The 26,650-nt window shown below is 54.0% G+C and overlaps 13 protein-coding genes across 13 annotated transcripts; 9 read left to right on the top strand and 4 right to left on the bottom strand.

Moving 5' to 3' along the window:
- The first annotated feature begins 64 nt into the window (after positions 1-64).
- On the top strand, positions 65-627 carry ACRALDRAFT_1063116 (uncharacterized protein). The gene has a single exon (XM_071016731.1). The coding sequence runs from the start codon at positions 135-137 to the stop codon at positions 489-491; it is 357 nt and encodes a 118-aa protein (XP_070873232.1). The 5' UTR covers positions 65-134; the 3' UTR covers positions 492-627.
- A 104-nt stretch (positions 628-731) lies between these two features.
- Positions 732-2,709, top strand: ACRALDRAFT_1081335 (uncharacterized protein). The gene is made up of 5 exons (XM_071019139.1): positions 732-1,047; positions 1,118-1,380; positions 1,450-1,564; positions 1,795-2,440; positions 2,517-2,709. Exons 1-4 carry the CDS (start codon positions 753-755, stop codon positions 2,388-2,390), a joined length of 1,269 nt encoding a protein of 422 aa, XP_070873231.1. The 5' UTR covers positions 732-752; the 3' UTR covers positions 2,391-2,440; positions 2,517-2,709.
- ACRALDRAFT_1081334 (uncharacterized protein) lies at positions 2,692-3,411 on the bottom strand (the record flags this gene model as incomplete). The annotated part of the gene is made up of 1 exon (XM_071019138.1): positions 2,692-3,411. The coding sequence occupies one exon, from the start codon at positions 3,409-3,411 to the stop codon at positions 2,692-2,694; it is 720 nt and encodes a 239-aa protein (XP_070873230.1).
- An 838-nt stretch (positions 3,412-4,249) lies between these two features.
- ACRALDRAFT_2124959 (uncharacterized protein) lies at positions 4,250-5,296 on the top strand (the record flags this gene model as incomplete). Its single annotated transcript, XM_071023890.1, has 1 exon — positions 4,250-5,296. The coding sequence occupies exon 1, from the start codon at positions 4,352-4,354 to the stop codon at positions 5,294-5,296; it is 945 nt and encodes a 314-aa protein (XP_070873229.1). The 5' UTR covers positions 4,250-4,351.
- Positions 5,297-5,628: 332 nt separating this feature from the next.
- ACRALDRAFT_1063115 (uncharacterized protein) lies at positions 5,629-7,542 on the top strand (the record flags this gene model as incomplete). Its single annotated transcript, XM_071016730.1, has 1 exon — positions 5,629-7,542. A coding segment is annotated over one exon (1,914 nt), but the record flags the coding sequence as incomplete, so codon positions are not given.
- Positions 7,543-8,444: 902 nt separating this feature from the next.
- ACRALDRAFT_1081332 (uncharacterized protein) lies at positions 8,445-10,483 on the top strand. Its single transcript, XM_071019137.1, has 7 exons — positions 8,445-8,835; positions 8,952-9,081; positions 9,146-9,235; positions 9,329-9,471; positions 9,549-9,573; positions 9,648-10,076; positions 10,137-10,483. The coding sequence occupies exons 1-7, from the start codon at positions 8,522-8,524 to the stop codon at positions 10,167-10,169; spliced, it is 1,164 nt and encodes a 387-aa protein (XP_070873227.1). The 5' UTR covers positions 8,445-8,521; the 3' UTR covers positions 10,170-10,483.
- Positions 10,484-10,544: 61 nt separating this feature from the next.
- On the bottom strand, positions 10,545-12,409 carry ACRALDRAFT_2108105 (uncharacterized protein; the record flags this gene model as incomplete). Its single annotated transcript, XM_071023362.1, has 5 exons — positions 10,545-10,825; positions 10,927-11,323; positions 11,391-11,620; positions 11,714-11,774; positions 11,846-12,409. The coding sequence occupies 5 exons, from the start codon at positions 12,407-12,409 to the stop codon at positions 10,545-10,547; spliced, it is 1,533 nt and encodes a 510-aa protein (XP_070873226.1).
- Positions 12,410-12,485: 76 nt separating this feature from the next.
- Positions 12,486-13,813, top strand: ACRALDRAFT_209636 (uncharacterized protein; the record flags this gene model as incomplete). The annotated part of the gene is made up of 6 exons (XM_071022780.1): positions 12,486-12,527; positions 12,702-12,739; positions 12,777-12,807; positions 12,838-13,325; positions 13,356-13,678; positions 13,785-13,813. 6 exons carry the CDS (start codon positions 12,486-12,488, stop codon positions 13,811-13,813), a joined length of 951 nt encoding a protein of 316 aa, XP_070873225.1.
- A 349-nt stretch (positions 13,814-14,162) lies between these two features.
- On the top strand, positions 14,163-16,226 carry ACRALDRAFT_1081331 (uncharacterized protein). Its single transcript, XM_071019136.1, has 6 exons — positions 14,163-14,254; positions 14,332-14,402; positions 14,470-14,600; positions 14,666-14,782; positions 14,880-15,729; positions 15,836-16,226. The coding sequence occupies exons 1-6, from the start codon at positions 14,248-14,250 to the stop codon at positions 16,064-16,066; spliced, it is 1,407 nt and encodes a 468-aa protein (XP_070873224.1). The 5' UTR covers positions 14,163-14,247; the 3' UTR covers positions 16,067-16,226.
- An 875-nt stretch (positions 16,227-17,101) lies between these two features.
- On the top strand, positions 17,102-18,487 carry ACRALDRAFT_2028666 (uncharacterized protein; the record flags this gene model as incomplete). Its single annotated transcript, XM_071020544.1, has 2 exons — positions 17,102-17,730; positions 17,821-18,487. The coding sequence occupies 2 exons, from the start codon at positions 17,102-17,104 to the stop codon at positions 18,485-18,487; spliced, it is 1,296 nt and encodes a 431-aa protein (XP_070873223.1).
- Positions 18,488-18,569: 82 nt separating this feature from the next.
- On the bottom strand, positions 18,570-23,239 carry ACRALDRAFT_209633 (uncharacterized protein; the record flags this gene model as incomplete). Its single annotated transcript, XM_071022778.1, has 35 exons — positions 18,570-18,589; positions 18,651-18,663; positions 18,714-18,768; positions 18,815-18,880; positions 18,918-19,024; positions 19,088-19,139; positions 19,162-19,210; positions 19,259-19,318; positions 19,381-20,074; positions 20,122-20,245; positions 20,340-20,365; positions 20,433-20,469; positions 20,543-20,584; positions 20,663-20,712; positions 20,752-20,840; positions 20,942-20,973; positions 21,066-21,090; positions 21,142-21,173; positions 21,199-21,224; positions 21,280-21,322; positions 21,349-21,527; positions 21,582-21,604; positions 21,652-21,738; positions 21,815-21,828; positions 21,941-21,994; positions 22,024-22,128; positions 22,163-22,190; positions 22,242-22,312; positions 22,376-22,413; positions 22,469-22,484; positions 22,522-22,540; positions 22,639-22,794; positions 22,900-22,941; positions 22,983-23,136; positions 23,219-23,239. The coding sequence occupies 35 exons, from the start codon at positions 23,237-23,239 to the stop codon at positions 18,570-18,572; spliced, it is 2,649 nt and encodes an 882-aa protein (XP_070873222.1).
- A 554-nt stretch (positions 23,240-23,793) lies between these two features.
- On the top strand, positions 23,794-24,723 carry ACRALDRAFT_1070048 (uncharacterized protein; the record flags this gene model as incomplete). The annotated part of the gene is made up of 3 exons (XM_071017729.1): positions 23,794-23,886; positions 23,961-24,564; positions 24,620-24,723. The coding sequence occupies 3 exons, from the start codon at positions 23,794-23,796 to the stop codon at positions 24,721-24,723; spliced, it is 801 nt and encodes a 266-aa protein (XP_070873221.1).
- A 219-nt stretch (positions 24,724-24,942) lies between these two features.
- ACRALDRAFT_1076030 (uncharacterized protein) lies at positions 24,943-26,364 on the bottom strand. The gene is made up of 2 exons (XM_071018462.1): positions 25,961-26,364; positions 24,943-25,883 (listed from the first exon to the last, which is right to left on the bottom strand). Exons 1-2 carry the CDS (start codon positions 26,185-26,187, stop codon positions 25,595-25,597), a joined length of 516 nt encoding a protein of 171 aa, XP_070873220.1. The 5' UTR covers positions 26,188-26,364; the 3' UTR covers positions 24,943-25,594.
- Positions 26,365-26,650: the final 286 nt, after the last annotated feature.

Here is a 26,650-nt window from a genome sequence, read left to right as displayed (position 1 = left end):
CCAGAAGACTTTTTCCACGAACCATCACCCTGGCCGCAGATATATGGACGCTCGATGTCAGCCTGTACGAAGTTCTGGGCGAGAGGACTCTCTTTGAATCCTTTAGTGACGACCGAGACGACATCTTGGCCGACATGGTCAGCACATTGGGACAGCCGCCCGCTCGTTGGTGGAACAAATGGGAGAATCGGAAGGAATTCTTTGAGCCGGACGGCTCCTGGACCAGCAACATCCAGAGGATATATACGCCTGTGTTTAGACCGCTGCATCAGCGCATGTGGCACATGGGACGCGGCGAGACACCCGAGACATGCGAGTGGGATGTCGAGGGCGGTGAGCTGCGGGCTTTGGAGGAGCTACTGAGAGCCATGTTGGCGTTTGAACCTGCTCAGAGGCCAACAGCTCAGCAGCTCATGGAATCTGAGTACATGGCCAAGTGGGCCATGCCTGCTTGGAGGCGACAGCAGGCAAGGGCGAAACAGAAAGAATAAGACAGCAGGCAAGGGCGAAAGACCAAGGCAGCCTTTAGGGACGTGGGAATCATCACGCCCATTACGCGGTCCAGAGACTGGCGCTGCGTATCCTGATCCGAGACATGCAGGCCATCTCCGCCCCTGTACCCCTTGTCCTGACTCGGTGGTTGTCTCCAGGCGTACCTTGACAGATACATAAGGCACTGCTCCCCTCGGCGCCCATCATCTCCAGGTTCACATCTATGCCTCCTTTTTGGACAACTGCAACAGCCAGTCGAGATGAAATCCTCCACCGGTACCCTCGTCCTGGCACTGCCCCTGACGGCCGCCAAGGTATCGTACGACGGCTTCAAGGCCTTCCACATTGATAGCCACCACGACTACGATGCCGTGCAAGAGAAGCTGTCTACCCTCCACATCGTGGACATTGGCGTCGGTGATGACCACGGCCACCTGGATATAGTGGCCCCGCAGGACCTTGAGGCCTTTGAGGCTCTGGGTCTCGATGCCTCGGTTATAGCCCTGGACGTGGGTGCCGAGTTGGCTCGCGAGGGCAGCCTCGAGCCCTACACCGGTGTGTAATGACTTGTACTTATACGCGCCGTCCTAAGCGTCGACTTTCTGACATGGACGTCGAATAACAGCCACGGGGAAGACTGAAGGCGAGGTCCCCGAGCTCCCGGACATGAGCTGGTTCAAGGAGTACCACGGGTTTGAACAGCACCTGGAGTTCCTCGAGGATGTCCAGGCCGCCTTTCCGAACAACTCGGAGGTCTTTGTCGCTGGGGAGTCTCCGGAGGGCCGGCCCATCTCGGGTATCCATCTCTGGGGCCGCGATGGTCCTAATGCCCACAAGGCCATCGTCTGGCATGGTACCGCCGACGGTCGGGAGTGGGCCGTTGCACCGGTATGCTGTGAGGAGGGACGATGAAGATGCATTGAATAAGAGCCATTGGGACTAACTAAGAATGAACAGACTGTCGAGTACCTGCTTTACCAACTTGTGGATGGCTACAAGAAGGGTAATGGCACGGCCGTCCGCGCCATTGACAATTACGACTTTTACATCATGCCGATCGTCAATCCGGACGGTAAGTTTGAAGTCTTTTCGCATTAGACCTTTTTCTTTTTCTTTTTCTTTTTCTTTTTCTTTTTCTTTTTCTTTTTCTTTTTCTTTTTCTTTTTCTTTTTCTTTTTCTTTTTCTTTTTCTTTTTCTTTTTCTTTTTCTTTTTCTTTTTCTTTTTCTTTTTCTTTTTCTTTTTCTTTTTCTGTTTTCCTCTCCTACTTGCACCCCTTTTCCTCCCCATACTAACCCATCAGGACTCGCCTACTCCCAAAATGTCGACCGCATGTGGCGAAAGAACCGCCAACCCCGCAAAGGCCAAACCTGCGTCGGCACCGACATCAACCGCAATTGGCCTCACCACTGGGACGCCCCCGGCGGCTCCTCCCCCGACCCCTGCTCGCCGACCTACCGCGGCGAAGCGCCGGGCGACACCCCTGAGGTGGCCGTGCTGACGAACCACACTCTCCAAGTCGGCAGCCGCAACGGCCTCAAGCTCTACATCGACTGGCGCGCCTACGGCCAGCTCATCATGCTGCCCTACGGCTACGACTGCAGCAAGGTCGCGGGCAACAACGACTACCAGATGAAGCTCGCCCGTGGTGTCGCCGACGCCATCCGCGGTGTTGACAGCCGCACTTTTGTCTACGGTCCTACATGCCCTATGATCCGCCAGGCTTCAGGGTTCAGTACGGACTGGGCTTACGATATTGCTGGCGCGGAGCTATCTTGGGGTTATGCGCTGCGGCCTATCAGCGCAAGGGATGGCGGTTTTGTGTTGCCGGCGTGGCAGATTCTCGAGTCGGGCCGGGAGCAGTGGGCTGGCATCCAGTATCTCCTGGACAATTTCTAGGTGCACGAGGAGCTTGAGGAGTCCAATCAAAGAAGACTTGCGACTTTCATGTAAGGATAGGTCATTTAAGCTGTCGTAAAGAGGTTCAGAAACCAGAAATACTAATCGTAATCTTTCTTATTTTAGCTGTGCTTTGCGTCGACCCTAGTCTGGTATATTGGGACAAAATTCCCAGGTAAATCATATGTAAGTCTCTGTATGATGAAAGGCTTGGAATAGCATGTGTATAGGGATGTATCCAGGTCTCAGAAGGGCCCAATACTTAGCCCCAGATATATAATGGCTATGCTTCCGAGAGAAATCAGAAAATGAATGGAATGAGCCGCGCCGTCTTCGCATGCCACCTCTCCCACTCCTCCCCAAACTCGGCCTTTAGTAAACGCTCCTCCTGCCTTATCCGCACCGAGCCAGCAGCCACCAAGATGGCCACCGCGGCCGAGGCCAATGCCCACTGCCACTCTTTAAGTGCGAGACACCAACCCCTCGGAAGCCAGCTGCTCAGCGCACCGTCCGGCCTCAGCAGCAGCGCCATGTTGGAGATGAGGAGGATCATCAGGCCCGTGTAGCTGGGGTGCTGGACGTAGCGATAGATGCCGGTGGTGGTGAGGCGGTCGGGCTTGGTGAGGGCAAAGGTGAAGTTCTTCCCGAGCGTGGAGTAAGGGACGAGGCGGAGCGGGATGCCGGCGCAGAGGATCAGGGCTAGGGGAATGGTGGTGGCGGGGGACCAGGTGACGAGGGATGGGTTCAGGTTGCCGTTTTCTGCGGCGTTGCGGAGAAGATGGGTTGGGATGTTGGGGTGGTGGTACGCGAGTGCGGATGTGTGCAAGGTGAGGAGCGTGAATGGTACCATGACGGTGCGGATGGTGATATGGTGGGTGATTCTCAAGAAGCGGATCAGGTCGGGGATTTGTTCCGTCGTCTTGTTGTCGGCACGGTGGGGGTTCGGTGGTGAGAGGGCCATGTAAGTGCCGATGGAGGAGGCGGCTATAGCTGCCGATAGCGACGCTTGGTAGAGGGACATTGTGCTGGTGTGATGGGTGATGGTGTTCGAAGGGATGAAGCAGAAGAAGCACAGGTCGTCGAATACGCGTAGGTCTACGGAGTATTTAGCGGGACGTTTGGTATTTCCTCGGTTTGGTTGGTGGTTATGTATGCGGATAGGGGTCGGGACTGACCAATCAACGGTATCTAATGAAGCATTAGCAGGCTGCGAGGGAGCCGGCAGTTGGCTGTGATGCCGGACTGTCGCGATGGTCGGTTCCCGATGATTGTTTCCGTATGTGTCGTTGGCCGTGTCGCCAGACCCATCTTCTGCTTCTTCTCGAGATGTCTTTACTTGGCCGATAATCCAGCACGTTAGAAGGATCAAAAAATTAAATAGAAAAAAGGGGATCTGCCGAGTGAGTGCTAAGGCCCGAGATAACACCAATTCCCAACCCCGACACAATAAGAATATCTGCAAATCACGAATTCGTCGAATTCCCTTCTTAGTCCTCTCCGGTAAAGTAGAGACCAGACCGTACAAGTCTAGTGCGTAGGTTTAGCGGGTTGGAGTCGATGTCTCGTGACCGCTTGGTAACACGGCATGAGGAGTCGGTCAGACTTATACGAATAAGAATGCGCCAGAACACCCAGTGCCACCTGAACGCTGCTCTAGCTTCAGCAACTATCACCGACATCCAACATCCCGGACTGCACTGCGACTTTTACATATCACAATGTATCCAGTTACCTTTGCGACCGTCGAAAACACACAGGCTCTCGCAGCTCTTATAGCCCTGTCGCTTATTGTCGTAATTGTGCTGCGCCTTCATCGTGTCTCCCCTTTGACAAGAGAGGTGATGCCGACGACACTCCGATTCCAACCTCCTAAACCCGCACCGTATCCGGACTGGTCCATCGAACACACGAAACCGCTGCCTTACAGACCATTTCGGTATGGCCCCAAGTACCATGTGACCATGGGCCTGCGGGCGATCCATCATGACGACTGGATTGAGCTGGACAGTCAATTCCCCAAATTCCACGCGGAAAAAGCACGGCGGATCATCGATCGCGGGGAAAAGTGCACCATGACAGCCCCCGAAGCGTACCCTGCTGCCGTCGAGCTCCTCGAAGAACTGGCCCGCTACCTACCCGACCGCTACCCGACCCTCTTCCGCCGGACGGAAACCGGGCTCCTCGTCAACCTCTGGTCGGGGGAGTCGTTCGACGTGACAACGAGACCGCTGCGCGAGGGCCCCATCACCATCTGCACGCGGCTGGTGCAGGACGACCTGGCCATCATGGTCAAGAGGGAGGACGGGCAGTACTACCTCCTCTCCGGGTCGATCCTGCTACCCGGGTTCTGGCGGCTGGGTGACAAGTTCGGCATGGCACTGTCGCAGATCCATGCGACGGGGAACGTGCCGCAATTTCACGAGAAGCTCGAGGCGGGCATGGGCAAGTTTTTCGCGAGGTTACGGCCGGGCGAGTTGTATGCTCGACACAACTATTTCATGCAAGTGGACGACGGACTGGGTTGGAGCCATAGCATCGGATCCGAGGACGCGCCGGAGGAGTCGAGGGGGTGGAAAGTGGTGAAGGAGCCGGAGGGAGGTAGATCTGTCGAGGACATGTGGTTCCGGTCCGAGAGGCAGACGTTGCGCAGATTGCCTCGGACCGGCGCCGTGGTGTTCACTATCCGGACGTACTTTCACCCCATGACCGAGGTGGCACGCGAGGATTACGTCCCTGGTAGGCTGGCGAGCGCTATACGGAGCTGGGGCCCGGATGTGAGACGGTACAAAGGGCTGGACAAGTTTGAGCGCGTCTTACTGGAATATCTCGACAAGGAGCACCAGAAGCAGATTGAGCGCGGGCTGGACCTCAGCAGGGAGGGTGAGATGCGCCGGTATCCATGGTAGGAATATGGTTGTTGAAAGAGAATAAAGTGGATAATCTAATAGGATGAAATATCAAAAAAAAAAAAAAAAAGGACATGGAACGGAGTATCCCAAGTCCGACCTCGGAGGCCGGGTTTTCCCGAACTGTTATCGCAGATACGATAAGGGCAATCAGTAACGTCACCAACTCGAATCTCAATCAACTCAGCGCCTCTCATGCTCTTCTCTCTCACCCCCACACAGCAACATGGTCAGCTTTATCCATGGACGCGACACACCATGTTCCCCTACTCAAGGACGCTCTGCGGTCTTCCATCTTTGACAAGGGACATGAAAATGTCCTCATCACAGGCGGGGGCCCCTCCAGGCCTACGGACCCCGACCAGTTGGCCTACTTCATACGCTTGATCACCGCAATCCGAGACGGTCGCCGCATTACCTCCACATACAACATTGTCCTGCTTTTCATAATCACCGTACTTTCGCTACTCCATTGGTATGCGAAAGTAAAGGCTTGGAAGAAGCGGACACGACGCACCGACCTAATCCAAACCCGAGCCTTGACTGAAGCTGAGGACGCCAATCCCTCCAGCCCCTCGTCCTCATCCAGCAGCACCGTCGAGGGCACAGCCACCCCGCCAGGCCCCAAGAACATCAGCACAAACATCGAACCGGACATCGAGCGGGTGCCCCTTCTACCCAGAAAGACACCCTCGCGCATCAGCCTCAAGTCAAGCGGGAGCCTCCGAAACCTCATCCCCGCCTGGCTGATGTACCAGCCACGCCCCCTCCCCGTCATCAACAAGACCCTCCCTTCCAACGGGACCTCACTCTTCATCCTGGCCTTCCTCGCATTGAACGTCTTCTACCACCTCTACCGCGTCCCGCTCCAGCCCGAATACTTCTTCGCCTTCGCCGACCGCGCAGCCTGCATCTTCATCGTCAACCTCCCCCTGCTCTACCTCCTCGCCGCCAAGAACCAGCCCCTGAAGCTCCTGACCGGCTGCTCCTACGAAAGCCTCAACATCTTCCACCGCAGGCTCGGCGAGCTGCTCTGCGTCGAGGCCGCCGTGCACTCGCTCGGCATGCTGGCCTTCCAGGCCTGGCTGGGGCCCGACTGGCTCCTGGACGACACCATCTGGGAGTTTTTGCGCCACCGCTTGGTCATCTTGGGAATAGGGACCTTTGTGAGCTACGAGCTCATCTACCTGACCTCCCTCGCCAGTTTCCGCCAGCGGTGGTACGAGCTATTCCTCGCCTCGCACGTCTTTCTCCACGTGGCCGCTCTTGGTTTTCTGTGGTTCCATTTCTCCACGAGTCGCCCTTATGTCGCCGTCTCCCTCGCCATCTTCCTTCTCGACCGCGTCGTTTGGAGGCTGCTCATCAAGAGCACGGTCGTGGAGGCTGATCTCACGGTCCTCCCGGACGGCGACACACTGCTTCTCTCGGCCAATTGGGACTTGGTCCCCGAACCACCGGCCAAGCGGTTCAACTTGTGGTCTTCTTTGGCCCGTTGCCTGGGCTGGACTCGCCGGAGCGTCAGGACGGGGTGGAAGCCAAACGATCACGTTTTCCTCACGGTTCCCGCTCTGGGTCGCACGCATGCGCTCCAGACACACCCCTTCACCATCGCTTCGGCTGCTCCAATACGGTCTTCGGAGGGGGTAACGCACGCCTGGTTCAACCTTCTCATCCGGGCGCAGTCGGGCTTCACGACCGACCTCCTCCACTACGCCCACCGACACTCCTCCGTTTCTGTTCGTCTAGACGGTCCGTATGGGTCTTCCCATGCCTTGCACACCCTCGAGGCGGCAGATGACGTCGTCCTCGTCGCCGGGGGATCGGGAATCGCCGTCGCCTTTCCTCTCGCCTGGGCACTATTAATGGATCGCAACACCATGTCGACAAACAAGCCCTTATCATCACATATCGGTGACTCCAAGACCGCTGTCCCGTCGCGGCGCGTCCATCTCTTATGGATCGTACATGCCCACGAGCACCGAAACTGGATACCCTCCGCTGTGTTGGACGACCTGGTGTCGGTCGGCCTGGACCTCGTCATTCCAGGTCCCACTGCCGTTGACGGGCGACCGGACGTCGGCGGCTATGTGGGGGAGTGGATTTTCGATTCGGCCTCACGGGGACGGGACGTTGGCATCCTCGTTTCGGGCCCTGACGAGCTCAACCGCGCCGTGAGGAATACCTGTGCCAGTGCCTTGGCTCGGGGGGCAGATGTCAGACTGGTCGTTGAAAAATTCGGCTGGTAGTGAAAAGGGGTAGGATCACTATAACAACACCGCAACATCTTAGAAGGCGCTGCCGTACGATGTTTCCCGAATTCTAGCATGGGCATTTCATGCTTTGTAAGCGTCTACGATGGTTCCAGTCGCCAGTTCTCAAGGTAATGAGTTTCGGTGAATGGAATAATACGACCACACCTTGCCCCGTGCTGGAGATGGCGACTATGAATGAGGGAGCACATCTGCGAGATTTGGACTAACATCCGTGGATATTGCCATGTGTCGGACCTCAAAAATGGTCCATCTCGCGGCGCACTCCCTTCGGCTCCAGTCATCTCTGGCCAGTGGCCGCCCCCCGTCGACCACATCATGACAAACCCGATCCAATCGCACGCCACGGCACCTGTCACCGGTTCGTTCTCACTGACTCGGATGGGGTTGACCAGGTTCCAACAAACAGATTACTAGCTGCTGACTGAGGTTTGGGACTCCGGTCATGACGTTACAGCGGTTCTCTATGGGGCTGTGTCCCTGCCGTTGATCACGCCTTTTTAGGAATTGACACGGTGGAACAGCAAAAGCCACTAACTTCGTAAGCAGGGTGTACCAAGACAGGCAGGTCGCGTCGCGCGAGTCAGGTCATGTGGCTGGTCTTGATCCGTGAACGGGGCTTTGGTGGGGATTGGGGGCCGCTGTCCCATGGACCCGGACCGGGACCCGCAACGGGCTTCGGCTGATGCATCGGGACCTCTTCTCTTTCGGCAGATACCAACTGAAAAATGCCATAAGTGTGTTTCAGCAAAAAACGAACCCCGTGGTCTGGACAGATAAGTATGCTGAGGCGGCGCGTGATCTTTATCGGCTGGACCTAGTGGTGATCGCATTCCGTCTTCACGTCGTCCCGACTCTCACTCACTCGCTCAGCCAACATTCACTTGAATCTGGAGTCGCATTCCGCCTTCTCCCTGTCTTTCTTTTATCCTCCCCTCCTCGAGAAACCCCCAAAATGCGCGCCTCTCTCCTCGTCTCCTTGGCCTCCGGCGCCCTTGCCGCCCGGCCTTTTCTCAGCGAGCCGGACACCGGCATCGACGCCGTCCTCGGTGATACCCCCGAGGGCTCCCTCCCGGACCTTGACGACCTGGTTGGCCTTCCGGACTTTGAATGGGCTGCCCGCCGTTACCTCCCGCTAGCCAATTATACCTATTACCAGAACGGTGCCGCCGGCGAGTGGTCCGCTCGGAACAATCTCGAGGTCTTCTACCGCTACTTGTGGCGCGCGCGGCAAATGACTGATGTTACCGGGTTGCCCGATACACTCCAGTGGGTTCCTCCCTGCACTCTGGAAGGGCCCTTCCTGATCTCAATTCTGAGACCTCGTTCTGGGTCCCAAGTTCAAACTAGGATTATATCCTCTGACTTTTCAAATTTCTTTACAGGACTACCATTCTTGGCCACAACTTTTCTGCTCCATTCTTTATCTCTCCTTGCGCCCGAGGTGCCAACGGCCACGTAGATGGGGAGCTGAACCTCGTTAGAGGAGCTGCCGCGGGTGGTATTCTCTACATTGTAAGTGCCATTCAGCCCCTGATATTCCTAATCGACCGGTGGAGAATCACTGGATCAGCCCCAGACTCACCGTGTAAAGCCCTCTGCATACTCTAGCTACACAGCCGAAGAGCTCTTCGCCGCCAGGGAGGAAGGCCAGGTCATTTTCCAGCAGGTAAGAAGGCCATTTCCCTCATGAACGCGCTGGCTCTCGCGTTCACTCGTTTCTCTTCCGCCTCAGGACGTACGCTAAGATGAATGTTTCTAGCTCTACTTGAACACCAACATCACCGAAGACACCGAAACCATCCGCCGCATGGAAAACGCTGGCGCTGATGCCCTGGTACTAACCATCGACTCTTCCGCCGGCAGCAACAGGCACCGTGCTGCTCGATTCGGCGCTGGTTCTGCGTATGATTCCCCGTCCGCGACCTTCCGTTGCTTCCTCTTCAATTCAAGGGATGTGCTGACTGACATGTGTGATTCAGGAATACTCAACTCACCCCACTGACTGTGAGTGCTTTCCTTTCCCCATGGATTCGCAACTCCATACCAACACCACAACTGCATGCTGACAGACTGAACAGTGGGACTACTACGACCAACTCAAGAACATCACCTCCCTCCCCATTGTGCTCAAGGGCGTGACCAGCGTGGAAACGGCCAAGAAAGCCGTCGAGCACGGCGCCCCGGCTATTGTCATCTCAAACCACGGCGGCCGAAACCTGGACGGCAGCCCCTCGGCACTGGAGATCCTGCTCGAGATCCACGACCAGGCACCTGAGATTCTGGACCAGATCGAAATTTGGGCCGACGGCGGTGTCCGCTACGGAGGCGACGTCCTTAAACTACTCGCTCTTGGTGTTCGGGCTGTGGGTATCGGCCGACCTTATATGTTCGCCAACGTCTATGGGACGGAGGGCGTCGAGAGGGTTACGGAGATGATGAAGTCGGAATTGATCATCGATGCTGGGAACCTTGGCCTGGAGAGCCTAAAGGAGATTAACTCTAGTTATGTAAGTTTTCAGCTTGCGCACCACGTTGTTATGAGAAGTTTCGCTAACGTTATTTCCCAGGTTAACTGGACTCCGAATCATTGGCTTGGTTAACATTCTCCTTCCTGATTGGCCTCTAACATCTGCCCCTTATATTATGTGAAGATTGTGAGCCCGTTAGGTCGTTATAGACGTCGTTTATAGAGGCATGTTTAATTTAGACGGCTAGAAGCGTGGGTTGACCCCGACATTTATCTTAGTTAAGTTCACAAAAGTCCAGGACAATCCTAGTAGGGGGTTGTGGCCATAGGAAAGTTGGGCTTAAGACGGTATACATCTACCATGTAACGTACGCTCACCTGCCTACCCCTGAGCATGCAACTCGGCCGTCAAGTGGTCAGCACTTTCAAGACATCCATATAGATCTGCAATTCATGAAACGAAACAGCGCAGCTAATGCCCACAAGCAACCATGCACAAAAGTCTCGCTTAGCTGTTATATCTCAGGTGCTTCTCCGTCTTTGGTTCATATCTTGTTATGAAAACAACAATGACGCCGGCCAGTAGCCCGACTCCAGCAGCTAAGCGTATCGTTAGTGCTAAGCTCACCAACCTTCTCAAGTCCGTGAAAGATATACTCAATGTAAAGGCCCAACCAGTGCCTACGGACTCAATGGTCGACATGCGACTTGCTATCGTTGTTGCTGAGAACATATATTGTACGAAATACTTGCTGCTGATGACCTCGGTCTTGCTCTGCGGGAGTACCTCTAAGGCCACGACATGAGTGAGCATGTGCCGCATATCGTATCACTCAACATGGCGAGACTGGCAAGGTCGGTGAATATGTACGGAGTAATTCCTGACTCACCTGCAGAAAACGTATTAAGCCCGCTAAACGAAGACATGAGGCCCACACCGGCGACGAAAGCACTCGCGGCAGGGAGAACCATACCGCCCAGATGTTTCTGAAGGCTCCAGCCCAGCAAGAGCGTTCCGAGCGGCAAGATGACGAACAGGGATGCAAAGCCGGACCTCAACCGGTCGCGCGGGAGCCGGAGCCCGTCCCGCTTCTTAATGTAACGCTTAACGGTATGGTCGGCTATCCTGCCGCCGACGGTGCCGCCAAGAACGAAACCGAAGCCGGGCGCAAGGTAGAAGAGACCGCTAGTCAGTGGGCTAGTCAGGTTGAAGCGCGCGTTGACGGCGGGTCGGATGGAACTGAGCATGCCGTACTGATTGAACGCTAGTAGGCCACAGGCTATGTTCTGCGAGGTAGGCGTCAGGAATCAGGATACGAACTGGAAGGCTTCGCTCGGGAGGAAATGGGCTTACGGCCAAAAGAATATTGGTGTGTCTCATAACCTTGAAGACGGGGAGTGGACTGAAGACTTGTAGCAGACGCTTTGTCGTCTCCTTGGACGGTCCTTGCGCTTCTTCGACGGCGATGTCGTGCGGGACGAAGAACCATCCCAGCACCAGTCCCATGAGGGTCATCCCAGATTGGACGCCGAAGATGACGCGCCAGCTTGTATAGGCCGAGATTATGCCGCCAGTCAACGGGGCTAGGGGAAAAAACAAGAGTTAGTTCGTAGCCGAAGAACCCTGCCGGCTGGCCGTGGGGAATATAAACGCTCGAGACAGAGACAGAGTTATACCAATGCCGTTGCCGCTCACACAGGTGCCGAGGAAGATGCCCACAGCAGTGCCTCGGATAGTCTAGCCAGGGAAGGGCAAATAGAATCAGTAAAGTTTTTCCCAAGTCGGAAAGAGGCGAGAAACTAACGCACGGGTTCAAAAAGGTCGGAGATAATGGTCTGTCCGTACACCAGGAACACAACACCAATGGTTCCACCAATGACCCAAATGGCGGTGAAAGTAGCCATGTTAGGGGCCAAGGCGGACCCGATGGAACAGAGGCACAGAATAAAGGCGGCGGAGAGATAGGCGATACGGCGGCCCAAGAGGCGGGCGATGGGTACCCAAATAAGCGGCGAGGCAGCCATGGCGAGGAAGACTCCAGCGTTGGCAATGCTGATGGTGGTGGCGGGGATAGAGAACTCGGCGGCGACCTCAGGGGCGGCGGCGAGGATGGACGAGGTAGCGAAGTTCATGGGGAGGGTCATCCAACAGACCGTGAAGAGCGCGACCCATCTGCGCCATCCCGGCAGGTGAATAGTGGGTTTATCGTCGATGGCAACGGGAAGCGGCTCGTTATTCAGGGCGGCGGAGGGTATCGGGGACGGTGGCCGAGTCGGGTCGGAGTCGGGAACGGGAACGGGGTCGGGGTTGAGCGGGGCCGTACAGATGGGCGTTAACGGGAGCCCCGACGAGACGGCGGGCGGCTGCTCCATGCATAAGATGCGGGCATCGCATGGAGCCTCTTTTGCGACTCGAAGACCCATCTTGGACTGGCTCCATGGGATCTCGATGTCCGTCAATAACCAGCGACAGCGAGATCATCGAGTGACGGTCAGCAATACCTTGGCCCCTAGATTGACAGGCTAAGGCGGCGCTGAATAGCCGGGCATATATCCGGGATACTGCAATTAAAGTACTACTAATTATAGCTTAGTAAGGTCGAGATTCCATATTACCTAAGCTTTCCGGGTAACCGGAGACATTAGTTTTGTTGTTCCTGAATAGAACCTGGAAATGGAACTTCAGGCCTATGACCATCCCGCGTCGACTACGCAAAGACTGTCCTGTTTGAGCTTCTAGCCCGGAGTTGCAAGAGACAGCCAATAGACATGTTGCGAAGCAACGCCATGGTTATGGTTAGGACGCCATGCCTCCTTCCTTTGCGGATCGGACCAGCGTCGAACCACGCGAACTCCAGATTCTCGCGACACTCACCTCACGATTCTCTGAATATTACATCCGTGCTGCTTCGTTTCGCGCCTGGCTGAGGTCGGTTGGCGCTACTCGTAGTTGTCCTAAGCATCGACTTCCGGTCTCCTTGGCCGATGCCTCACTGCCCAGTGAGTTGCATCTGGCCGACCGCATATTCTTTCAAACGGAGCCCGGGCTCTGGGAAACTCGCGCCATTAAGATTCCTGGCATGCGACACGACAGCCCGATTATCATCCGGAAATGCAATGACCACCGTCGTGGGGAGAATGGCGCAGTTCCCACTCCAATAATATCCAGGGTCGCAGCGAGTCGAACCCGGTTGGGACGGCACGGCGCACCTCCTCATCAACCCTCGTCGTCCTTGGACCCCGGCCGACTTGGCGACTGGATGCAATGGTGTCTTCTCTCAGCTTTCTCGTCCTGGCGCTGATACTGGTAATATGCAAGAGCTCGCCGCCTGAAGAACAAGGCAGATTGCATCTCCACAATTGGTAAATATTCTGCAACGGCCAGGATTCAACGGGCATACATCGTGGGCCCGCCACCACAAACGTCTCATTGTGTGAACAGGTGGCAGGACCCTGAGAGGAGACTCGCCGTAGCAATGAAAAAGTCACTCAAATGTTTCCAATCAACTCGTCTTCCACAACAAGAAAATTCTTCTGGTTATCCACAATCCAGCCTAGCAAGGGGCTCTTTTGTGGTTTTTGTGGACTGCAATGTGTCGGACGAGGCTGTTGTTTGGAATCAGGGAACACCATTGCTGATCTGTGGGTAAGGTGTTGGCTTGGCAGGACTGAATGAATATGAAGAATACGCAGACGTCCATCATGAAAAGCCCTGTTAGCTGGTTTCGCACTTCTGCCGATGTCTAAGTGTCCAATTTCAGAGTTGATGTCGTTTGATGGCCGTGTCCAGGGAAAAGGGCGAACAAGGAGAAAAGAACAGAAAAGAAAAAAGAAAAAGGTACGAAGTAAGAAAAGACTAGAAAGAGATGTACCTAATTCGTTATCGGTTATCCGTTATCGATTGATACGGGCGTACCTATGCCTTATCCGAGAGATACCGCCAAAATGCCCGATAGCGGAGACACTGATTGGTATACCCGGGAGGACCCCTCTCTTCTCCCTCGTCTTGGCTGCCCCGCTAAACCCCCACCTACCCCTCCACCCCTCGTCCCCTCGTCCCGTAGCGACGTCAGAGGCCAAGATCAACAAACCCCTTGGATCAATTTTTTTCGTTTTATTTTTAGACCGATTTCTCGTCTTTACTTCTTCCTCTCTTTCTCTCTCGAGTAAATTCCAATTCCATCTCAGATCCCATCAACAACCTCTTCAAGATGCTTAGTACGACATCCCACGGAATCCTGCCGCCTGCCCCCGTCTCGCGCTCGCCCACGGCTGACCCAGAATGCATCCTCTAGCTCCCTACTCAACCGGCGACAAGAACTCCTTCGCCTGGCAGACTGCGCGGGTGCGCTGGCCTGTCATTCTCGTGAGACCTTCCGCTCTTCAACCCCACCTACGGTTAGCAACTGCATACTAATCATAGCGCAACGCAGACCCAAGCCATTGACGATGTCTACCGGACGGTTTCCGCGACCAAAGACGAGGCCAAGCAGGAAGAGGGCAAGAAGATCGTGGAGAAACTCGCCAACTTGAAATACGAGGTTCAGCACGATCGGCCTTTGGCGTACGATTGCCTCAATTGCTTTCCTTTTCTAATCTCCCAGCGTGGGCTAACGTTGCATGGCGTAGACCCATCGAAGACGATGGATTCCCCGACTTTGCCGTTTACAACGAAGAGCTGAAGAAGATGGGTTCCGCTGGGTGGTTGAACGGATCCTGGCTGTTCCTCGAGTGCTACCTTTACAGGTGAGACCACGTCTCCATCGCCCTCGGTCGTCTTCGTCACTCGACAAAAGTTTCTCCGACTTGTCGCCCAGAAAACCAGCTAACGAATCGAGGTTAGGCGCATAAGCACCTTCTTCAGCCAGTCGAAGCAGTGGAAGGATTACGACATCTTCAACCGCCAAAAGATCAACACATTCCGTTCTTCCCGGCCAGCCGTCCTCGAACTCGCCGCCCGCTACAAGGAACTCGTCAAGGACCTCCGCGCCGACAAGGAGGCCACCCACGACGAGGAGGCCGAGAGGCTCCTCTTCTCCGAGATGTGCGAGGTCTGCCTCTGGGGCAACGCCACCGACCTGTCCCTCCTCACCACCCTGACCTACGAGGACATCCAGAAGCTCCAGGGCTCCGAGGCGCGCAAGTCGGCCGAGAAGAACATCCTGATCAACGACCTCCCCGCCGCCTTTGACGCCCTCAAGAAGGCCAAGGCAGAGGGCAAGGCCGAGCGCAGGGTCGACATCATCCTCGACAACGCCGGCTTCGAGCTCTACGTCGACCTGGTCCTCGCCGGCTACCTCCTGACCGCCGGCCTCGCCACCCACGTCGTCCTCCACCCCAAGTCCATCCCCTGGTTCGTCTCCGACGTCCTGCCCTCCGACTTTGCCGAGACTCTGAGCCTCCTCGCCAACCCGAAACCCTTCTACGAGACGCCCTCGGACGACGAGCAGCTGCAGGGAATCACCCCGGCGCCGCTGGCCGCCGTCGACGAGGCCAACCTCGCCTTCCTCTTCCAGGAGTGGAGCAAATTCCACGCCGAGGGTCAGCTCATCATCCGCCCCAACCGCTACTGGACCCGTCCCACCCCGTTCTGGAATTTGCCCGAGGAGGCCAAGGACCTGTACGAGGACCTCAAGGCCAGCGAGCTCATCGTCTTCAAGGGCGACCTCAACTACCGGAAGCTTACCGGCGACGTGAGTTGCCCTCTTGTTGCTTTTTGCTTTTTGCTTTTTGCTCCCTCTTCTCCTCTGGCCACCCTCGCGCACATCTAGTCTTGAAGATGCAACTAACTCTCCATAGTGCGACTGGGATCCCACGACCCCGTTCCCCGAGGCAATCAAGGGCATGGGACCCGGCTCGGGGCTCAACATCCTCTCCCTTCGGACCTGCAAGGCCGACGTCGTCGTCGGACTCCCGCCCGGCAAGGACGAGGAACTGAAGGCCACCGAGGGCGGTGGTGGTGACTCGGGTGCTAGGCAGTGGGGCTGGAACGGCAAGTGGGCTGTCATGTCCTTCTCGGGCGGCAAATAAAACAAGGCGCGGGTAGTGGGCTTAGCAACATGATGCTGGTATTATCATGTCTCGAGAATAGACCTGCGAAGAAATATAGACCAAGAGAGCATATATATAGAATTAAGATTCCCAACCCACCATTGGTATCGACCCTTCTCTACGTACTGGATATCAAGGATACGACAAATCCGAGATTTTGCATCTTGCATCAGCTTGTCAGTAGGGGAGATAATCAATATGCTTCTCAAAGGCTAAAGCGCCGTCTTGCTCCATTCGGTGGATCGCAGGTACCCAAACACTTCCAGTGAACTATAAAGCTTTACTGCTTTATTAAGTACTCTTATGAAGGCTTATGTTTCTTTTGTTTTCTCGTTTCATTTACAACATATCCTCATTGCTTTGCAGGGCAGCGTACGAAGTGTGGGAGGATTTTGAGGATGAGCTCCTGGAAGGTCTCATAGAGTCGATGCTACGAAGGCTAGCCGGGCGTATCGCGACCGGGGGGATGGCAAACGAAGTAGCAAACATACAACCTGATGTTCCGTATATACGGCTATTTACCTGTTATAATAAGCAGTTTCTGAATTCTTAGAAGTAGAATGCGTAAAGTTATTTGTATTTGAATACATGGCGCTATTGGCGCGGTCATTCCAGTACATCGTGATATGGGGCAGTGGCTCGACAGTTTTGTCTGTCCACTGTACCGTACAGTGACGAGACAAAACTGTCCAGCCGATGTACTTAAAACACCACGTTAAAAGTGTGCGTAAATAAGTACACCGGCTCGACAGTTATGTCGAGTTACTGTACAAAGAACTCCCAGCAGGCGCGCAGGCCGCATTCACCCTGCAATCCTCCAAGTACAACGTATACCTTGGTACCTACTTCGTACTTCGTACTCAGTAGTGTACATACCTATATATAGGCACCACAGGTCGCAACCCCTGAATTCAGCGCTGCCAAGTTATTTGCTGCATCTTATTCTTCACCTTCAGTTCTTCATTCCCATTCCACTCGTGATTCAGGGCGCATTCCGACCGTTGCACCGAGGCAATGGCGCCAAAGTTCAAACTGGCCACATGGCTCCGAAGCCGCTTCAGACGATCGAATACCAACTCCAGGAAACAATCCACCGCCCGGCCCCCCTCGCCACGACCTCCCAGCCCCCCTTATCTCCCCACGCCACGACCTCACAGCTTCACGCCATCACCGTCGTGTGAAGATCTCGCGATCACACAGATTCAGCCGCAATCTTCCTCATGTCTGCTCTTCACAAGGCTGCCCGGCGACATTCGGCGCGACATCCTAATCCTCGCCTTTGGCAAACGCACCCTGCACATGGACCTGGTCTTCGACCACCCCCTCATCCTCCCGCCACTAGCGGACCGGGTTAGAGCCGCGCCAGGGAATTCCTATATCCCATACCCACACGCGGCCATCAACCCACTGCAGCGGGACGACTCCTCTTTCGATATGCCCAAGGTTTGGCGCTGGGGAGGTACCGTCTGCCACCGTAACGCGCCCTGGGAGCCTCACTCTGTTATCGACTGGCTCTCTCGGCCGGGTCCTTGGGAAGACTTCTGCGACCGGGCCAATGGCGGCTTATGCCACTTATACGGGGGTGAGTGGCCCGTCAAGTGCCAGATTGGCATCATGGGTTTCCTTCTGTCTTGCAAACAAGCGTACGTGATTTCCATCCTTTGCGAGTTTGCTAAACCACCCGTAGTCTGAGTTTTTGTTTGTGGCTAACATGGTGCTGGCTAACCTGATAGCTACGCCGAGGGTATCGATATCTTGTACGGAGCAAACTGCATCGCTATCACTAGCGAGCCTCTGTTACTCCACCTTCCGAGGCTTATCCTGCCCCAGCGGCTGGCAAGCATCACGTCCCTGGAACTAAATATCAACGCGCACGCGGAGCGCCGGTCTGGTCAGCATACCATCAACATTAGCCACTTGAACCCGATCCTTGAGATATTAGCCACCTACTGCCAGGCCCTCCGCAGTCTATACCTCTCCCTCCAGTGCGATGTCCTCGCCATCCCCCGTTTCCTCCCTGCTTCCTCTATATTAGAGAAGGTAGACGCTTTCTTCCTCTTAATGCAGCCCGGCGGTCTGCGTATTATGAGACTAGCGCTGCCATCTACCACCCGGAGGACCTGCAGTGACTCCGCTGTCCGCCCGCCCGTCGAGCACGAACTTGAGAAAACGCAGCAGGGGCAACCGTCCGTCATGTGGCGTTGCTTTGACGGTGAAAGGGGGGACAAAATTCAGCCCGAGACGCAGATACGCAACGCTGGTAACTTTCCGAGGCCGCCACTGCAGCTCCCGACACCAAGCAACGCAGGACGACCCGTGCCCAGTACAGGGTACTGGATCGTCGAAAACAATGACGACGAGAGCATGCTTTTGATGGGAACCGTTTGCTTTGGTTTTTAGACCCGGGCTGGGTTAAGCTACGCCGGAACGCCTCCACGTAAGGATAGCCGCTTTTTTCCCCGTTTGTTTCTTCTTCCCTGGCCTATGTACTAAGTAAGTAGACTGTAGGATGTCAGGTGTGTTTCTACAATCTTACTATGATTAGGTGCGGATTATAGGCAACGTCTAAAGTCATGCTCAAACAAAATGCATATTGATGCATATAGACGTACTAGTCGTCCGTCACCTTCGTGGCTGAACACGTTCGACGTCGTAAGGTGATGCTCAAGCGCAAGTCAAAGCTAGGTCGTCGGTAGCAGCAGAGCTATGAGGCCTAAAATCGACAACCTCAGACTAAGGCCCATGGATTGCGGTGGCATGCCTGATGCATTTGCTTCCGAGATGTGGCAATCTCTGCAGCACTGAGCAGTTTAGCTAGCCGGCTGCAAACTCGAAAACGAAGACACTAAGTGGTCTATTCATCTTGCTACCAACTACGAAGTAGTGTACAGTCTGGACTATTGTTGTCCACCTCCACCGAAAATCCTTGAAGGCAGCCTGCCTTGATTACAATGGAGCGCAACTCGGTCTATGTATTCTCTATCTTCACAAGCTTCAAACATTCTTGACGAGTTCGAGGATGACAAAGGAGATGATGGGCCGGGAGGGACCCCTGAGAAGATCGGCAAGTTCACCAGCAATCCGAGGTTACACCAGATCCCCCACCACGTACGCAGAGGCCGTCTGAAGCAGGTTTCACCTATTATTTCCTTGGCTGTCTGGGGTAATCACGCTGCTGGAAGGAGCCACGACCGCTCCCCGTCCGGACAAGATGTCCGTCTGTACTAGCCCCTAATCAGTGTGGCAAGGTGCCTGGACGTCCTCCGTGGATGTCGACGTGCTAACTACCTCACCGGCGATTGCTGTCGGGTGATCGAGAAGCGCCGAGCCCGGAGCGATGGCCGAGAAGATGGGCAACACACTCGAGGCTTCCTCGAATGCCAAGCTCTTGCTGGACGGGGATGGCGTGTCGGTTGCCGTCGAGAGTACCGTTGTCACAACGACGACGACTGTGCGCGTTACTGTTGACTGTGACCCAGACGTCTCGACATCAGCTGGCTGTGCCCCACTGATCGGATGAGTCGTGGTCAGTCCTGGATTTACATGCGTGGTAGTGGTAGGCTGGGCGATGCTCGAATCGGTCCATGTGCCCAGGGAGGGGAGGATGGTCTCGGTTATCTCCACGCCCGAAAGATGGTCAGAGTACCAGGTGTCGGTCAGAATAGAGTGAGTTGGGACAATGACTGGAGTCAAGGTGGACAAGCTCGGCTGTTCCGGGTTGTTCGTGGTGTACACGCCAGAATCCGACGCCTCTGGGATGGAGGTCTCCTTGCCGATATCTGACTGCGTCGGAATCCAGGGCAAAGGAGCCCACGACGTACACAACTGCGCAAGGGTGATGGTCGTGGTCGTGCAGCTGGGAACAGAAACCGTAACAGTCACCGTAGTAGAATTCGTCAGCGGCATCTCGGAGGCGGAGGCCGCATGGGTATGACCGTGTGGAAGGGCGTCCACCAGGGCCCAGCTAGCATCATATGCTGTCAACTTCTGGTCGTGGCCATTTTCGGCTGGCATACCCCATGAAGCTTACTCACCCGAGACTCGACAACGCTAAGCAGGAAAGGATGCCCATGATGTGGAAATCTGGGATCGAGTCGGACGGCCGCTGTAAAAGGAATGACGACTGGGACAATCTGGGATGTTCTGCACAGGAACACTCTGTCTGTGTCTGCCCAAGGCTAGATACGGAACTGCTCTTGCCATGTAGGATGAATAGCTTCGACGATGCCATCTTTATATCTCGTTGGCCCACCCAATTATGAACCACAATGCCGTGATCTAGGCTGGATTATTGTCTATCAACTGGACTGCCTCTTTGCAAGAAGTAAATTTTCCGGGATCACACTCGTTTCAGAAGACGAATGCATGTCGCCATATCTCGCCTAGATGCAGCTAGACTCAAACTTAGTATTCGCTAAACAGAATGGAAGGGAATCTCTGCATCTTGACTGTTACTTCTTGTCAAATATCTCCGGGAATATGAAACTGGAAATGGGGCTTTCTCGGAAAAGCATCCACGGGAGTCGGCTATAGATCCGTTATTTGCCCCGGCGCATGGGCCTGAGCGGCTGTCACTCGAGAAATCGGCCAAACATCTTCTCCTTTGCGTAACGTTTGGCTACTTGCTAAGGGAGAGACGGATTTTCAACAAGTTTCTTTGGAACGAAGATAGAAACTGCAGGCGTCGAGGCAAGTAACAGGGCGATTTCAATACCATCTGTCCGAGGAAGGTGAACCGGATTTGCAACCAAAACTACGCATGAAGTGAAAGGAGAAAAGAAAAAGGGTAAGAAGAGAGAGCAAACAAAAAATAAGCGTGCGGGAAAGAAAAGAAAAAAAAAAGCAAAAAGAAACCAGCGCGGGTTTTGATCGCCTGGCTACTGCTCCTGGTTCTTTACGCCCACCCTTAGGATGCGCGCCCGGGGCTAGAGACTTTGCCCGGTGGGTTATTTATTTGTTTAGACCTCTACCACTGCACCATTCGAGCTCCCGCAAGACGGTGTCTTGGGTGGGTGCAAGGAACCCAGAAAAGAAGGCATATAAAGCTTAGGTACATGCCTGATGGGTAGGTAGGTAGGTGCCACTGCTACAGGTACCTGCCTAGGTGAAACAGCTCCGGGTGGTACAGGGGCAGCTCCTGCCACATGCACAGAAGTATACGTAAGGGGTGCCAAATGGTTGCTTCGCACCACAGGGCTGAACATATTGGGCTCTTTCCCGGCTTGGGACAGACTCCTTTCTTCAAACCAAGGTAAGCTCACAAACAATCCATCATCGGGTGCCTGTCGGCTATGAGAAGGCTCTCCGCTCTCGGATGCGACCATATTGTCATGTATTTATTCTCGGCACCGTGCCTGTACTCCAACGAATCCAAGAACTGTCTAGTTTCCAGAAGTCTCTGTCTCAAGTATAAGAAACGGATATGGATCGCTACTCCAAACTGCATTCGACCGAGCAGGAAGCATGTCTTACTTTACACGCTAGTATAATTGACATCTGGGCTAACCAAGTCGCTGACTTGTGTCTAAACGACGTGAAACGCGATCTCGCTACCTGAATCTGACGTGCTTGACCGGGTGAGAATTCGGACATACGAAATGCTCCCATGATTAGCTTCTTGGGGTAGTAGATGCGCAGAGAGGTGTGATGCTCTGCAGCATTTCATCACTCCGATGATGGCCAAGGCCCACGAATATGTATGTCTTCTAACTAGCTACGTCGTTCGACCATTGGCGTGGAGTCTTGTGAACAGCTGTGTCTCATTAACCGTGTCCCGACCGTGATTATAGCCCGCTGTAGGCAGCGATAGAGTAAATCTTTCCGCCTTCCTACACATCTCATCACAAACGCTACGTCATGTGGCTGGCATCAAAGTTGTCGCAGAGCATGTGTCCAACTGGTGTTTCGCTAAACGATATTTCTTGACACGTCATAACGTGAAGCGATCGTCATATAAGACATTATCGAGAATATTGCCCACGGCTTGTTTGCTCGGATATGCGGTCGCATCATAAGGCCGACTCCTGACGATCAAGTCCAAACTCCACAGGTATGCTTCCGGGTTAGGTACGGCACAAGAACTGGTAGCTAATGGCACTGAGCCCTATCAAGACAACCGCGTGTCCCGGACCGAGAAAAACGATTTACGACGGACGGCGGACACCGAAGAAGATACGGGCTATCTGAACACGCTCTCCTTTCATTGAAGATCCTACCCAATAGCATCTTTACACCGATTCATGTACGTTACTTTGGAGAACTCGGTTCATAACGACCGAATTCTGTTACTGGGAAAAAGAAGGAACGTGGAAGTAATAAAGTAGCAGCTTGTGGGTTTGTGCGTGAGATGACTTACAGTAAGTAGTAGTAACAGCACCACACCACGCCCTCATTATCTCTGCGCACAACCAAGTATTTTCAGTTTCTGTGGACACATTGCCTCCCACAAGGTAACTATGTTTCAATAGCGTCGAAAAGAGGCTCCAATGGAATCTGGCGCCGCCCGGGTCAATAAACAGCGTTACGTTGTATGTACGTTGTACTAAGTACACAAAGGCGCGAGAGATCCATGCTGAACTTCAATGTGGGCCCGGCACTAGCGAAAGGGGCCGGCCGCATGGGAGAGTGGTCCATTACAACGTATGTATGTACAATGTACATATTTCGGATCGCCCCAAGTAGTGTACCACAGCAGATTTCTATGTACACTGTCGTCACAAACACAAATCAATAAAGCCAGCTAATACAGGCTACGGAGTATATACTTCCTGTAAATGGAAATCGGAGGTGTTGATCAGATAATAATCGTGTACCTATGTACGTTGTATGCTGTGGCGTGGCACTTGGGGAGCGGACTTACCTAGACACGCATGTGCCATGTCTTTCTACTCCACACAAATCTGCTCCCGTCCGACGGATGCCTGTTTCTTCCCGTCGCTAGTCTCCGCACCCGGGCTTACCCGGACAGGGGTTCCCTGGACATTTCTGCGGGGTTTAATATTGCCGGCCGGCTGGGCTGGGGCGCAGGACTTCACTCCAATCTCCAGTCGCTCAACGCCACCATGTCTGCCTATATATCCTAGTTATCTATATGGAGTCCAGGTTCTTGAGCTACAGTCTTCAGCTAGCCACGAGATGCTGATCCATGCCCATTCTGTGACTTGATATCCCGATATTTGTGTGTTGTTATGGTCTTGGGAGATGGCCCCGGCTGTTCGACTGGAGCTGGGCTGCTCCTGTTGATGAGACAAAAGAGAGAAGCAGCATCCATTGGCCAGCTCTTCTCATGATACAGTGACGAGACGAAATGTCGAGCCGATGTACTCACAACACCACGTTATAGTGTGTGGGGGTAGGTACATCGGCTCGACACTTATGTCGAGTTACTGTACGTGTATCTTTTGGGCCTCTCTGTTATTGTCGAGCGTCGGTATGAGCATAATTCGAGGTAAGGAGAGCCAGCATGCTGTAGGCACAGATCTCAAAAAAGTTGGCAACACTATGTCATCGCAGATCAAAAGAGTATGAAGCAAAGACGATGTATATAGTGGCAAGTCCAAGTATAAAAACAGTCTCTCGGCCCCGTCTTCTGGATCCATTTTCCAGTTCTTCTTCACACTTCACAAGTTCACGACTCTCATCTCCAAGATCTAGGTACATCGCAACTACTACTTCTTTCTCTTTCTTTGCACCAATCTCAAATAACCATGTCTGTTGTTGCCGGTCCTCTCCTCCTAGCCGCGTTTGGTCCCGGGGTAAAGGAGATTGCCGACATTATTTCGTTGTTCGACTTTAGTGGTGTAGGTCTTCAAGCCCTCCTCCCAACCTTCCTCTCTTCTATTGTTTCTTTGAAGGAAGCATGTCACTCACCCAGTCCATCCAGGTGGATGTCCGCGATGAGAAGAAAAATGTATACCTTCACGAGGACCTCGCGCCGAGCTATGGCGCCCTGACCAGCAACACTCTCAAGAATCTCGACGACGAGCTTAAGATTATGATCACAGCCACTATGAAAAAGCTCGCTAAACAAACGGACCGGTCCTGGGAAGGGATCCTCTCCACCATGATGCAGAACCCCCTGATCCAGCCCGAGGGTCAACCCACCGTACGCAGTGAGATGCTCCTCAAGGACAGCGTGAATGACTTCAAATTCGACGGCTCCCCAGATGCCTCGATCGTCCACGAGGTCCAGGCCTGGTTCCAGAAGCTTATTGGCGACGAAGACGTCCTCCGGAGCACTAAGATCGACCTCCCAGTTATGGCCAAGATTGTTGCTCAGACCGGCGCCACCATCACTGGCATTCTCAGCATGCTCAGTAAACACGAGGTCCACTCCAAGAGCGTGGTCGACATTGGCGTCCTCCGGTTCCCGGACATTGACCATCCCCATTTCAAACTGTACCGCATCCAGCTGAATGCCTGGTCGGACTGCACCCGCCACCTCTTTCACCAGGTAGACAAGAACGGTATCGCGGGAAGTAAGTCGCCTTTCTCCCGTAATAATTTTCAGTCCCTAACATATGGTGTACCAAGCTTTCAACTCCTACAACTTCGTGCCCCGCAAGAGCGTCATGAAGGACATGGCGGACAAGGCCCATAAGGCTGCCGTCGACGAGGCCAACCAGCTCTTTGCTTAGGGGTGGCAGGGCATACGCAAAGTGCACGGACGGTTGTTTTGGAAATGGCTGTCGAGAATATGCCTGGTGATTCAACATATCAGGTTGCTTTTAGGCCGGGTCATACGAGTCACGACACATGGCCATAGCTTGAATAAAGTGCAAATCGTTTACCATGGTTATTACTTAACCTCGTACTCTCCGTAATTCCCGGATGTCTTAAAGGGATCTGGTAGTGGTCGGGTGTCTCGTGCTAATCAATGTTATGTGTTATTACTGCTGGACTCATCCCAGCTCCTATCACCTTGTGAAGAAGGCAACCTGGCAGACCCCACGTGAAGCGAACTAGAATTCTTGACTTTCTCTGGTCTCCATTGGGCACCATATGGGATTGGGTTAGAACCCTTGTCTAACTAGTGACATATTCAACGAAGGTAGTGTTGTCAACGCCCTCCTTTGCGTGCCATGTACAAGAGACCATGGCTTCTGCTTGGAACATCAAACAAGGAAAAAAGCACGATGTAAACGGTACTCAAGTTGGAGCATAGAGGCATGCGGCGACCTGCATGATGCATCTCGCCTATTGGTGGAGTAGACTAAACAGACTGGTGGAAACCAAGCCGAATTGTTTGTGTCGTGAGCAGAAGTCCCAAATCCCCTATTTGCCACCATAGTATCCGAGACCTGGTCACCTCGTCCCAAAACCGCCCGTTGAAACGACAAAGAAAAACAATAAAAAAAGGAAAAATAAAGAAAACAAAAGTCTACCTTGTCCCGTGCCAGATCCTTCCATAACCAACCGAACGCCGCCCCAAATGCGCGAAAACGCTTCAAGAAACATTGCAAGTGGCATAAACGTACAACTTAAGCCGTCTTCAACCTGGACTATAGCTTAGAGAACGGACGAAACAGGCTGGAAGAAGTTGAAGCCGACAATCCCCTCAGCGACAGCGCCAGTGAGTCGTGTGGGGGACGGTGAACTGGTCTCTTCATGCAGGTTGCGGAAGAGAGAAACGCGGCGGCCGATGATACCCTCGCTTCCGACCTCGAGAGAAATGGGCGTGCAGAGGGGAATCTCCAAGGCCTGTCCGTCTTCAATGAGCGAGGCCGCGCTACGGGAAAATGAAATTTGGCAGAAGTGACCGCAGTCTTCGGGCCTTTGGGTCAAGTCTCCGGATTTGCTGACTTTAAGTTAGCCCACGAGTCACGCGGTCTATCGGGGAGAAAGTGGGATGGAAAGGCAGGGTAGGTAGCGTACTGAATGACGATGAGGAGGTCGTCGAGGGAAGAGATATCGTTTCCCGGGCCGCACGTCCAACGGGCATGGGTAGCTATTCTGCTGGATGGTGATCCCGGGGTATGGAAGGCGAGGTCACCCCTGAATGGGGGTAGATGAGCAGAGCTGAGCCCCGGTAGATCAGTCGTGGGGTTAAGTACGGCAAGGGCTCCGCCCCGTGGCTTGTCCGAGTTGTCTTGGCCACACATGGTTGGTCAAGGGGCTGACTGTTACTGCCGGCGTTGCGAAAAGTTGGGAGTAGTAGAGTACGGAGTGGGTTGGGTTATTGGGGAACTTGGTCGGACTCGGGGTGAGTCTGATATAGCTGGCAGGGAACGAGGAAAAAGCGATGAAGGACGAAATGACTAGGTAGTGGGTAACTATGCGTCCCTGGATGAAAGAAGGGCGGAGTGAAGTTATAAGAGTATTTATATAAAATTCCAAGCCGGAGCAGCTTGACATAGGCCCCAGGAAACTGGTCTATACTCGTACCCTGATGACCAGCAAGATTGTGACTCGCTCTGCCCTGTGTAAGTGTTCGAACAATACGTATCAGCGTTTAGAAGCGCTTCTCGGTCGAAACGTGCGCAGCTCACCCTAGTCCCTTTCCAACAGGTACCGGACCAATCAGAAACGGACAAAGAGTGGAACGATTGCCGTTTTGGGGCACTG

The sequence above is a fragment of the Sodiomyces alcalophilus genome (assembly GCF_042370955.1).
Source record: "Sodiomyces alcalophilus JCM 7366 unplaced genomic scaffold ACRALscaffold_6, whole genome shotgun sequence".
Classification (NCBI taxonomy): domain Eukaryota; kingdom Fungi; phylum Ascomycota; class Sordariomycetes; order Glomerellales; family Plectosphaerellaceae; genus Sodiomyces; species Sodiomyces alcalophilus.
The sequence above is the reverse complement of the archived record's forward strand: the minus strand, read 5'-3'. Positions and strand labels throughout refer to the sequence as shown.

Bases quoted from the DNA above. Each gene is read 5' to 3' on its own strand.
- ACRALDRAFT_1063116 (XM_071016731.1), top strand. From the start codon at position 135: ATGGTCAGCACATTGGGACAGCCGCCCGCTCGTTGGTGGAACAAATGG.
- ACRALDRAFT_1081335 (XM_071019139.1), top strand. From the start codon at position 753: ATGAAATCCTCCACCGGTACCCTCGTCCTGGCACTGCCCCTGACGGCC. The intron at 1,048-1,117 runs GTGTGTAATGAC...GTCGAATAACAG, and splicing joins CAGCCTCGAGCCCTACACCG to CCACGGGGAAGACTGAAGGC. The intron at 1,381-1,449 runs GTATGCTGTGAG...AAGAATGAACAG, and splicing joins GGGAGTGGGCCGTTGCACCG to ACTGTCGAGTACCTGCTTTA.
- ACRALDRAFT_1081332 (XM_071019137.1), top strand. From the start codon at position 8,522: ATGCGCGCCTCTCTCCTCGTCTCCTTGGCCTCCGGCGCCCTTGCCGCC. The intron at 9,082-9,145 runs GTAAGTGCCATT...GATCAGCCCCAG, and splicing joins CGGGTGGTATTCTCTACATT to ACTCACCGTGTAAAGCCCTC. The intron at 9,472-9,548 runs GTATGATTCCCC...TGTGTGATTCAG, and splicing joins CGATTCGGCGCTGGTTCTGC to GAATACTCAACTCACCCCAC.
- ACRALDRAFT_1081331 (XM_071019136.1), top strand. The intron at 14,403-14,469 runs GTGAGACCTTCC...AGCGCAACGCAG, and splicing joins TGCGCTGGCCTGTCATTCTC to ACCCAAGCCATTGACGATGT. The intron at 14,601-14,665 runs GTACGATTGCCT...TGCATGGCGTAG, and splicing joins CAGCACGATCGGCCTTTGGC to ACCCATCGAAGACGATGGAT.
- ACRALDRAFT_1076030 (XM_071018462.1), bottom strand. From the start codon at position 26,187: ATGTGTGGCCAAGACAACTCGGACAAGCCACGGGGCGGAGCCCTTGCC. The intron at 25,884-25,960 runs GTACGCTACCTA...ACTTAAAGTCAG, and splicing joins GACCTCCTCATCGTCATTCA to CAAATCCGGAGACTTGACCC.